Source organism: Bombina bombina, chromosome 5, assembly GCF_027579735.1.
Source record: "Bombina bombina isolate aBomBom1 chromosome 5, aBomBom1.pri, whole genome shotgun sequence".
NCBI lineage: Eukaryota > Metazoa > Chordata > Amphibia > Anura > Bombinatoridae > Bombina > Bombina bombina.
In genome coordinates, this window is record NC_069503.1 from 273,736,917 (window position 1) to 273,749,944 (window position 13,028).

The 13,028-nt window shown below is 39.6% G+C and overlaps 1 protein-coding gene across 1 annotated transcript in view; it reads left to right on the top strand.

Moving 5' to 3' along the window:
* The window catches only part of ABCB1 (ATP binding cassette subfamily B member 1), a 273,231-nt gene that overhangs the window by 184,426 nt on the left and 75,777 nt on the right, over window positions 1-13,028 (top strand). The window contains exons 19-20 of the mRNA XM_053713996.1: window positions 9,010-9,087; window positions 9,806-9,889. Coding sequence (XP_053569971.1) covers window positions 9,010-9,087; window positions 9,806-9,889 — 162 coding nt within the window. The remainder of the gene's footprint in view (window positions 1-9,009; window positions 9,088-9,805; window positions 9,890-13,028) is intronic.

The window sequence follows — 13,028 nt, forward strand, 5'->3', positions numbered from 1 at the left end:
CCTGATAACATGCACACAAGTTGACACAAAGGTGTTTGAATGGCTATTAAAGGTAACCATCCTCACCTGTGATCTGTTTGCTTATAATTAGTGTGTGTGTATAAAAGGTCAATGAGTTTCTGGACTCCTGACAGACCCTTGCATCTTTCATCCAGTGCTGCACTGACGTTTCTGGATTCATGGGGAAAGAAAAAGAATTGTCAAAGTATCTGTGGGAAAAAGGTGGTTGAACTGTATAAAACATGAAAGGGATATAAAAAGATATCCAAGGAATTGAGAATGCAGAACAACAATGTTCACACTCTAATCAAGAAGTGGAAAATGAGGCGTTCTGTTTGATAACATACTCCATTCATCTTACCATCAATTCTGACCAAATTTCCTGTGCTTTTGTAGCTCACACATCCCCAAAACATCAGCGATCCACCTCCATGTTTCACAGTAGGAATGGTGTACCTTTCATCATAGGCCTTGACTCCTCTCCAAATGTAGCATTTATGGTTGTGGCCAAAAAGCTCAATTTTGATCTCATCACTCTAAATGACTTTGTGCCAGAAGGTTTGAGGCTTGTCTCTGTGCTGTTTGGCATATTGTAAGTGGGATACTTTGTGGCATTTGCGTAGTAATGGCTTTCTTCGGGCGACTCAACCATGCAGCCCATCTTTCTTCAAGTGCCTCCTTATTGTGCATCTTGAAACAGCCACACCACATGTCCTGTATTTCACCTGAAGGTTTTTGTGGGTTTGTCTTTGCATCCCGAACAATTTTCCTTGCAGTTGTGGCTGAAATTGTAGTAGGAATACCTGACCGTGGTTTGGTTTCAACAGAACCCCTCATTTTCCACTTCTTTATTAGAGTTTGAACACTGCTGATTTCCATTCTCAATTTCTTGGATATCTTTTTATATACCTTTCCTGTTTTATACAGTTCAACTACCTTTTTCTCGCAGATCCTTTGACAATTCTTTTGCTTTCCCCATGACTCAGAATCCAGAATCGTCAGTGCAGCACTGGATGAAAGATGCAAGGGTCTGTCAGGAGTCCAGAAACTCATTGACGTTTTATACACACACACTGATTACAAGAAAACAGATCACAGGTGAGGATGGTTACCTTTAATAGCTATAATAGCCATTCAAACCCCTTTGTGTCAACTTGTGGGCATGTTATCAGGCCAAAATCACCAAGGTATGTAAACTTTTGCTCAGGGTCATTTGGGTAGTTTCTGTTGTCATTATGATTTAAAAAGAGTAAACACAGTTGATTGATAATAAATGGCTTCAGCCAAACACTAACCATGAGCCCTTTGCAGTTAAGTAGATGAAAACATGAAAAAACATATTTATGCAATATTCATATTTATTTACTGTATATATTTCACATTCCAATGTTCTGCACATAGCAGAATGTGTTATGTATTTTTAAATAATAGATATTCCTATATATATCCATACCTAAATACTTATATATAAAATCCTGTATATGTATGTATGTGTATGTGTATATATATATATATATATATATATATATATATATATATATATATATATATATATACAGTATATTGGCCCAAAATACAATCAGATATATATTTAAATATGTATTTATGAATAAATAGAACATATTTTTTTATGTGAAGAACATTGGAATGTGAAATATTCATACTTTCATGTCGGGTTAGCGCACTTGAGAATATGCGATCGGATTTATGTGCGAGTAGGGTGTTAGGTTTTTCCCCCATTTTTTTACTCTATTGACTTCTATGGGGGAATACATTAACAAGATTGCGCACAAGTATCTGCTGCACCTCTCTGTGAGTCCCTTCATTGGCTCCCCATTCACAGCAGAATTAAATTAAAAATTCTCACCCTTGCATACAAAGCGCTCACCAACACCACTCCTCTCTACCTATCCTCTCTAATCAACAAGTATTCTCCAGCCCGTCCACTAAGATCCAACAATGACCTGCTCCTTGCATCTGCGACTATCACCTCCTCTCATGCTAGACTGCAGGACTTCTGTCGTGCAGCACCTACCCTCTGGAACACTCTCCCTCGTGCTGTCAGGCTTTGCCCTAATCTTTCTTCCTTTTAAATGCTCTCTGAAGACTTTTCTGTTCAGAGAAGCCTACCACCCAACTTAATAATAAATTAATTTCACTTACCTAACAACATTTCCCACATTCAATCTTGCAGTCCTCACCTCCAGTTTATCAACCTCCTACCCTTCTAGATTGTAAGTTCCCACAGGAATAGGGACCTCAATTCCTCCTGTATGTGTTTGTAAATTTTGTCCTGTCTCGTACAAGTTTTATATTATTGTTTTATTTAAATGAACTGTATCCATGGACAGCGCTGCGGAATATGATGGCGCTTCATAAATAAAGTATAATAATAATAAAAAGTAGCGTGTTTTTTCCCACTTTTTGCTTCATTGACTTCTATGGTGGAATATGTAAATACACGCACTATATTCTAAGTTTGGCTTTTTGCGCTCGTTGGCTTAGCGCATGAGCAAAAACAATTTACTTTCATACAAAAAAGCAAACTTCTAGCACAGTTAACGCTTGAGAGGGAGCATTATTTAGCGCTCTACTTTTAATCTGGACCACAGTGTACAATTTAAAAAAAAAAAACTTTTCTCTTGGCACCCTTTGTTGAAAAGCAGGTACGCAGGATCAAGATCTAGACTTATACATGCAAACATGATACCATCTAGTGCTCAAAAGCATTTTTCCAAAACTGCTACGATATAGTGTTCCACAAACACGTACACACTACATATCTAGGTATTCTCTTCAACAAAGAATACAATGAGAACACAGTACGTTTGATAATAAAAGTAAATTGGAAATGTTTTTAAAATTGCATGCTCTGTCTATCTGAATCATGGTAGAAAAAATGTTTTCATGTCCTTTAAGATTTTTTTAGTCTGGAGCTTATCATGGAAACTACTTCATTTTGCCTATTGCTGCTTGTTACAAGGCAGTTATATTGGTTTATTTTTGTACAAACTTTCTCTTGTAAGGTGTATCCAGTCCACGGATCATCCATTACTTGTGGGATATTCTCATTCCCAACAGGAAGTTGCAAGAGGACACCCACAGCAGAGCTGTAATATAGCTCCTCCCCTAACTGTCATAGCCAGTCATTCTCTTGCAACTCTCAACAAGCTAGGTCGTTGTAGGAGAGAGTGGTTAAATATAGTTAGTTTATTTTCTTCAATCAAAAGTTTGTTATTTTTAAATAGTACCGGTGTTGTGCTATTTTATCTCAGGCAGTAAATAGAAGAAGAATCTGCCTGAGGTTTCTATGATCTTAGCAGGTTGTAACTAAGATCCATTGCTATTCTCACATATGTCTGAGGGGATTACACAGATGAGGTAACTTCAGCGAGAGAATGGCGTGCAGTTTATTCTGCTATCAGGTATGTGCAGTTATAATTTTTTCTAGAGATGGAAAACACTAGAAAATGCTGCTGATACTGGATTAATGTAAGTTAAGCCTGAATACAGTGATTTAATAACGACTGGTATCATGCTTACTCCCAGGGGTAATACCCTTATGATATTGCAATATAAAACGTTTGCTGGCATGTTTAATCATTTTTATATATGCTTTGGTGATAAAACTTTATTGGGGCCTAGTTTTTTCCACATGGCTGGCTTAAATTTTGACTAGAAACAATTTCCACTGTTGTAGTATAAAAGTTACAGTTGGTGCAGTTTAAAATTACAAACTGTGACATCCAGCTTCCCTCAAAGGCCCTCTGAATGCTATAGGACATCTCTAAAGGGCCCAAAGGCTTTCCAAAGTCGTTTATTGGGGAAGGTAGGGCCACAGCTTGCTGTGGCAGTTGGGTGTGACTGTTAAAAAATGTCTATTTCATTTTTTTGATCCGTTTTTTGAACTAAGGGGTTAATCATCCATTTGCAAGTTGGTGCAATGCTCTGTTAGCCTATTATACACACTGTAAAAATTTTGTTTGATTTACTGCATTTTTTCACTGTTTTTTCAAATTCTGACAAATTTTGTTTCTCTTAAAGGCACAGTACCATTTTTTATATTTGCTTGTTAACTTGATTTAAAGTGTTTTCCAAGCTTGCTAGTCTCATTGCTATTCTGTATAAACATGTCTGACATAGAAGAAACTCCTTGTTTGTTATGTTTAAAAGCCATGGTGGAACCCCCTCTTAGAATGTGTACCAAATGTACTGATTTCATTTTATGCAATAAAGATCATTTTCTGTCTTTAAAAAATTTATCACCAGAGGAATATGACGAGGGGGAAGTTATGCCGACTAACTTTCCCCACGTGTCAGACCCTTTGACTCCCGCTTAAGGGACTCACGCTCAAATGGCGCCAAGTACATCTAGGGCGCCCATAGCGTTTACTTTACAAGACATGGCGGCAGTCATGGATAATACACTGTCAGCGGTATTAGCCAGACTACCTGAACTTAGAGGTAAGCGAGATAGCTCTGGGGTGAGACAAAATGCAGAGCATACTGACGCTTTAAGAACCATGTCTGATACTGCCTCACAATATGCAGAAGCTGAGGAAAGAGAGCTTCAGTCAGTGGGTGATGTTAATGACTCAGGAAAGATACCTGATTCTAATATTTCTACATTTAAATTTAAGCTTGAACACCTCCGCGTGTTGCTTAGGGAGGTTTTAGCTGCTCTGAATGACTGTGATACCATTGCAGTGGCAGAGAAATTGTGTAGACTGGATAAATACTTTGCAGTGCTGGTGTGTACTGATGTTTTTCCAAATACCTAAAAGGTTTACAGAAATTATTAATAAGGAATGGGATAGACCAGGTGTGCCGTTCTCTTCCCCTCCTATTTTTAGAAAAATGTTTCCAATAGACGCCACCACACGGGACTTATGGCAGTCAGTCCCTAAGGTGGAGGGAGCAGTTTCTACTCTAGTAAAGCGTACTACTATCCCTGTCGAGGACAGTTGTGCTTTTTTTTTTTTTTTTTTTTTTTTTTTTTTTTTTTAGATCCAATGGATAAAAAATTAGAGGTTACCTTAAGAAAATATTTATTCAACAAGGTTTTATCCTACAGCCCCTTGCATGCATTGCCCCTGTCACTGCTGCTGCGGCGTACTGGTTTGAGTCTCTGGAAGAGGCTTTACAGGTAGCGACTCCATTGGATGACATACTTGGCAAACTTAGAGCACTTAAGCTAGCCAATTCTTTTATTCTGATGCCATTGTTCATTTGACTAAACTAACGGCTAAGAATTCTGGTTTTGCTATACAGGCGCGCAGAGCGCTATGGCTTAGATCATGGTCAGCTGACGTGACTTCAAAATCTAAGCTACTTAACATTCCCTTCAAGGGGCAGACCCTATTCGGGCCTGGTTGAAGGAGATTATTGCTGATATCACTGGAGGAAAAGGTCATGCCCTTCCTCAGGACAGGTCCAAATCTAGGGCCAAACAGTCTAATTTTCGTGCCTTTCAAAACTTCAAGGCAGGTGCGGCATCAACTTCCTCTAATGCTGAACAAGAGGGAACTTTTGCTCAATCCAAGACGGTCTGGAGACCAAACCTGACCTGGAAAAAAGGTAAGCAGGTAAAAAAGCCTGCTGCTGCCTCTAAGACAGCATGAAGGAATGGCCCCCTATCCGGGAACGGATCTAGTAGGGGGCAGACTTTCACTTTTTGCCCAGGCGTGGGCAAGAGATGTTCAGGATCCCTGGGCGTTGGAAATTATATCCCAGGGATATCTTCTGGACTTCAAAGCTTCCCCCCCAAAAGGGAGATTTCACCTTTCACAATTATCTGCACACCAGATAAAGAGAGAGGCATTCTTAGACTGTGTACGAGACCTCCTAGTTATGGGAGTGATCCATCCAGTTCCAAAAGAGGAACAGTGACAGGGTTTTTACTCAAATCTGTTTGTGGTTCCCAAAAAAGAGGGAACCTTCAGACCAATTTTGGATCTAAAGATCTTAAACAAATTCCTCAGAGTTCCGTCGTTCAAGATGGAAACTATTCGTACCATCCTACCACTGATCCAGGAGGGTCAATATATGACTACAGTGGATCTAAAGGATGCTTATCTTCACATTCCGATACACAAAGATCATCATCGGTTTCTCAGGTTTGCCTTTCAAGACAGGCATTACCAGTTGTAGCTCTTCCCTTGGGATTAGCTACAGCCCCAAGAATCTTTACAAAGGTTCTAGGGTCGCTTATGGCGGTCCTAAGGCCGCGGGGCATAGCAGTAGCCCCTTATTTAGACGACATCCTGATACAGGCGTCAAACTTCCAAATTGCCAAGTCTCATACGGACGTAGTACTGGCATTTCTGTGGTCGCATGGGTGGAAAGTGAACGAGGAAAAGAGTTCTCTATCCCCACTCACAAGAGTTTCCTTTCTAGGGACTCTGATAGATTCTGTAGAAATGAAAATTCACCTGACGGAGTCCAGGTTATCAAAGCTTCTAAATTCCTGCCGGGTTCTTCATTCCATTCCGTGCCCTTCGGTGGTTCAGTGTATGGAAGTAATCGGCTTAATGGTAGTGGCAATGAACATAGTGCCGTTTGCACGCTTACATCTCAGACCGCTGCAACTATGCATGCTCAGTCAGTGGAACGGGGATTACACAGATTTGTCCCCTCAACTGAATCTGGACCAAGAGACCAGGGATTCTCTTCTCTGGTGGCTATCTCGGGTCCATCTGTCCAAAGGTATGACCTTTCGCAGGCCAGATTGGACAATTGTTACGACAGATGCCAGCCTTCTAGGTTGGGGTGCAGTCTGGAATTCCCTGAAGGCTCAGGGATCGTGGACTCAGGAGGAGTCTCTCCTTCCATTAAATATTCTGGAACTAAGAGCGATATTCAAGGCTCTTCAGGCTTGGCCTCAGTTAGCAACTCTGAGGTACATCAGATTTCAGTCGGACAACATCACGACTGTAGCTTACATCAACCATCAAGGGGGAACGAGAAGTTCCCTAGAGATGTTAGAAGTTTCAAAAATAATTCGCTGGGCAGAGATTCACTCTTGCCACCTATCAGCTATCCATATCCCAGGTGTAGAGCACTGGGAGGCGGATTTTCTAAGTCGTCAGACTTTTCATCCGGGAGAGTGGGAACTCCATCCGGAGGTATTTGCACAACTGATTCATCGTTGGGGCAAACCAGAACTGGATCTCATGGCGTCTAACCAGAACGCCAAGCTTCCGTGTTACGGATCCAGGTCCAGGGATCCCAAGGCGACACTGATAGATGCTCTAGCAGCGCCCTGGTCTTTCAACCTGGCTTATGTGTTTCCACCGTTTCCTCTGCTCCCTCGACTGATTGCCAAGATCAAGCAGGAGAGAGCATCAGTGATTCTGATAGCACCTGCGTGGCCACGCAGGACCTGGTATGCAGATCTAGTGGACATGTCATCCTTTCCACCATGGTCTCTGCCTCTGAAACAGGACCTTCTACTTCAGGGTCCTTTCAACCATCCAAATCTAATTCCTCTGAGGCTGACTGCCTGGAGATTGAACGCTTGATTTTATCAAAGCGTGGCTTCTCCGAGTCAGTTATTGATACCTTAAGACAGGCACGAAAGCCTGTCACCAGGAAAATTTACCATAAGGTATGGCGTAGATATCTTTATTGGTGTGAATCCAAGGGTTACTCATGGAGTAAGGTCAGGATTTCTAGGATATTATCTTTTCTCCAAGAAGGTTTGGAGAAAGGATTGTCAGCTAATTAAGCGTCTGGCAGATGTTCCAGACGTTCAGGCATTTTGTCAGGCTTTAGTTAGAATCAAGCCTGTGTTTAAACCTGTTGCTCCACCATGGAGCTTAAACTTGGTTCTTAAGGTTCTTCAAGGAGTTCCGTTTGAACCTCTTCATTCCATAGATCAAGCTTTTATCTTGGAAAGTTCTTTTTTTGGTAGCTATTTCCTCGGCTCGTAGAGTCTGAGCTATCTGCCTTACAATGTGATTCTCCTTATCTGATTTTTCATACGGATAAGGTAGTCCTGCGTACCAAACCTGGGTTCTTACATAAGGTGGTATCTAACAAGAATATCAATCAAGAGATTGTTGTTCCATCCTTGTGTTACACAATCTGGACGTGGTCCGTGCTTTAAAGTTTTACTTACAAGCTACTAAAGATTTTCGTCAAACATCTGCTTTGTTTGTTGTCTACTCTGGACAGAGGAGAGGTCAAAAGGCTTCGGCAACCTCTTTTTATTTTTGACTAAGAAGCTTAATCCGCTTAGCCTATGAGACTGCTGGACAGCAGCCTCCTGAAAGGATTACAGCTCATTCCACTAGAGCTGTGGCTTCCACTTGGGCCTTTAAAAATGAGGCTTCTTTTGATCAGATTTGCAAGGCGAAGACTTGGTCTTCGCTTCATATTTTTTCAAAATTTTACAAATTTGATACTTTTGCTTCTTCAGAGGCTGTATTTGGGAGAGAGGTTTTACGGGCAGTGGTTCCTTCCATTTAAGTTCCTGCCTTGTCCCTCCCTTCATCCGTGTACTTTAGCTTTGGTATTGGTATCCCACAAGTAATGGATGATCCGTGGACTGGATACACCTTACAAGAGAAAACACAATTTATGCTTACCTGATAAATTTATTTCTCTTGTGGTGTATCCAGTCCACGGCCCGCCCTGTCATTTTAAGGCAGGTAATTTTTAAATTTAAACTACAGTAACCACTGCACCCTATGGTTCCTCCTTTCTCTGCTTGTTTTCGGTCGAATGACTGGCTATGACAGTTAGGGGAGGAGCTATATTACAGCTCTGCTGTGGGTGTCCTCTTGCAACTTCCTGTTGGGAATGAGAATATCCCACAAGTAATGGATGATCCGTGGACTGGATACACCACAAGAGAAATAAATTTATCAGGTAAGCATAAATTGTGTTTTTGTTTGTAACTAAACACCACATTACAGTTTTTTGGGGTAACACTCATGGCAATGTGTGTAACTGAAAATTTATTTTCAAGAGTCACTTTATTGATTGTTTTTGTCCATCTTTTTACAGGGATTCACTTTTGGAAAAGCTGGCGAGATTCTTACAATGAGACTCAGGCTTATGGCTTTTAAGGCAATGTTAAGACAGGTATGTACATGAACTCAATATATAATTGTTCATTTTAATAGACATTTGAGTAAGAAATTTGTATGATATGGTGTGAAAACACATTTAGAAAGCTCTGTACAAGACGAATATATTACAATAAAGTGCTCATGACAGTCTTATTGTGTCCTAGAACTGAGGCACATAGCATTATTAGGCCTAATCTATTGTAACCCCTTATTTTTAAAAATAACAAGTACTTTCAATACTTACCAAAAACAGATGAGTACCCAATCTGCAGCAGTTGTTGCACGACCCAGCTGTGCAATTAACAAAATGGATGATTGCCCAATCAGCAGCAGTAGTTGCACAACCCAGCTGTGCAATTAAAGCTTTGATAACTGGTGTTCCTGAGCGGAAACGGATGGTTACCCAATCAGCAGCAGTAGTTGCACAACCCAGCTGTGCAATTAAAGCTTTGATAACGGGTGTTCCTGAGCGGAAACGGATGGTTACCCAATCAGCAGCAGTAGTTGCACGACCCAGCTGTGCAATTACCTCTGCTAATTTACTTCAATGGCAGTTTTCTCACCTTACCATCTTTTTATCAGTTTCCACTTACTTAAACAATTTGTTTATCCCCTTTGTGGGGTAGCTAGTGCTAAAATGACATACAAAAATAATATCGCCTAAATTGACATTGATGACTTATAGTTTATTGTGGCTACATCAGGATTAATGTGTTTAATTGTTATGCTAGGAAGTTGGCTGGTTTGATGACAACAAGAACAGCACTGGGGCCCTGACTACAAGACTTGCTACTGATGCCTCACAAGTTCAAGGGGTGGGTACAGAATTTTACCTTTTTAACTGTTCATTAGATTTTTATTTTTATTTACTAATTTCTTTTTAAAATTAAAAGTATTTATTATGTTTTCCTTTTTTTTATTACAGTCACATTTAATCTGATTTATTTTTATCAGTATACTGAGATCCACATGTGAATATGTTCATATAACTAATATATATATATATATATATATATATATATATATATATATATATATATATATATATATATATATATATATATATATATATATATATATATATATATATATACACACACAGGGAGTGCAGAATTATTAGGCAAGTTGTATTTTTGAGGATTAATTTTATTATTGAACAACAACCATGTTCTCAATGAACCCAAAAAAACTCATTAATATCAAAGCTGAATAGTTTTGGAAGTAGTTTTTAGTCTGTTTTTAGTTATAGCTATTTTAGGGGGATATCTGTGTGTGCAGGTGACTATTACTGTGCATAATTATTAGGCAACTTAACAAAAAACAAATATATACCCATTTCAATTATTTATTTTTACCAGTGAAACCAATATAACATCTCAACATTCACAAATATACATTTCTGACATTCAAAAACAAAACAAAAACAAATCAGTGACCAATATAGCCACCTTTCTTTGCAAGGACACTCAAAAGCCTGCCATCCATGGATTCTGTCAGTCTTTTGATCTGTTCACCATCAACATTGCGTGCAGCAGCAACCACAGCCTCCCAGACACTGTTCAGAGAGGTGTACTGTTTTCCCTCCTTGTAAATCTCACATTTGATGATGGACCACAGGTTCTCAATGGGGTTCAGATCAGGTGAACAAGGAGGCCATGTCATTAGATTTTCTTCTTTTATACCCTTTCTTGCCAGCCACGCTGTGGAGTACTTGGACGCGTGTGATGGAGCATTGTCCTGCATGAAAATCATGTTTTTCTTGAAGGATGCAGACTTCTTCCTGTACCACTGCTTGAAGAAGGTGTCTTCCAGAAACTGGCAGTAGGACTGGGAGTTGAGCTTGACTCCATCCTCAACCCGAAAAGGCCCCACAAGCTCATCTTTGATGATACCAGCCCAAACCAGTACTCCACCTCCACCTTGCTGGCGTCTGAGTCGGACTGGAGCTCTCTGCCCTTTACCAATCCAGCCACGGGCCCATCCATCTGGCCCATCAAGACTCACTCTCATTTCATCAGTCCATAAAACCTTAGAAAAATCAGTCTTGAGATATTTCTTGGCCCAGTCTTGACGTTTCAGCTTGTGTGTCTTGTTCAGTGGTGGTCGTCTTTCAGCCTTTCTTACCTTGGCCATGTCTCTGAGTATTGCACACCTTGTGCTTTTGGGCACTCCAGTGATGTTGCAGCTCTGAAATATGGCCAAACTGGTGGCAAGTGGCATCTTGGCAGCTGCACACTTGACTTTTCTCAGTTCATGGGCATTTATTTTGCGCCTTGGTTTTTCCACACGCTTCTTGCGACCCTGTTGACTATTTTGAATGAAACGCTTGATTGTTCGATGATCACGCTTCAGAAGCTTTGCAATTTTAAGAGTGCTGCATCCCTCTGCAAGCTATCTCACTATTTTTGACTTTTCTGAGCCTGTCAAGTCCTTCTTTTGACCCATTTTGCCAAAGGAAAGGAAGTTGCCTAATAATTATGCACACCAGATATAGGGTGTTGATGTCATTAGACCACACCCCTTCTCATTACAGAGATGCACCTCACCTAATATGCTTAATTGGTAGTAGGCTTTCGAGCCTATACAGCTTGGATTAAGACAACATGCATAAAGAGGATGATGTGGTCAAAATACTCATTTGCCTAATAATTCTGCACTCACTGTATATATATATATATATATATATATATATATATATATATATATACTAGCTGTTGCACGCAGCTTTGCTCACGTGGATTTTGTGATTTGTAAAAAATAGCGAAAAACACGAACAAACATGTGCCCTCAAGTGTGTGCCCGTTCGGGTTGCACACTCACTGACATGAACTTCGTGAGTTTTCATTAATTCTCTGTGTTTCTCCTACATGGGCACCAATCAGCTAAGTTGTGGATGGGGCGTTCGTCCGGCACATCAAAAATATGTTATTTTTATTCTGTGTACAATTACTTTAATATTAAATTGTAATTATATATTAGGACTCAACTCTCAAATGTGAAAAAGACGTTAGAAATTTGGCATCTAAACTTACTTTATAATGAAAATTATAAATTATTATTTTTACTTATCTAACATTCGGTTTTTGAGATATAGGTATCCTCATAAATCACCCCCTCCCCCTTTTAACTCCCCTTAAGTGGATTTTCGGGAAATAGTAAATCACGTGTTTCTTTATTTTTAAAGGTGAATCTAAATACCAATTTTCACGTCTGGAACATCTTTGGTTTTTGAGATATAGGTATCCTCATAAATCATCCCCCCCTTTTGACCCCCCTAAGTGGATTTTCGGGAAATGGTAAAACATGTGTTTCTTTATTTTTAAAGGAGAATCTAAATACCAATTTTCACGTCTGTAACATTTTTGGTTTTTGAGATATAGGTATTATCATAAATCACCCCCCCCCCCCCTCCTTTTTGACCCACCTTAAGTGGATTTTCAGGAAATGGTAAAACACGTGTTTCTTTATTTTTAAGGGAGAATCTAAATAAAAATCAAAGATGTTACAGACGTGAACTTTTTTTATTTAGATTCTCCCTTAAAAATAAAGAAACACGTGTTTTACCATTTCCTGAAAATCCACTTAAGGTGGGTCAAAAAGGAGGGGGGGGGTGATTTATGATAATACCTATATCTCAAAAATCAAAGATGTTACAGACGTGAACTTTTTTTGAGATATAGGTATCCTCATAAATCATCCCCCCCTTTTGATCCCCCTTAAGTGGATTTTCAGGAAATGGTAAAAGACCTGTTTCTATATTTTTAAAGGAGAATCTAAATGAAAATGTTCACATCTGTAACATCATTGATTTTTGAGATATAGGTATCCTCATAAATCATCCCCCCCCCCCCCACTTTTGACTCCCCCTTAAGTGGATTTTTGGGAAATGGTAAAACACCTGTTTCTTTATTTTTAAAGGATAATCTAAATACCAATTTCCATCTTAATGGAGTC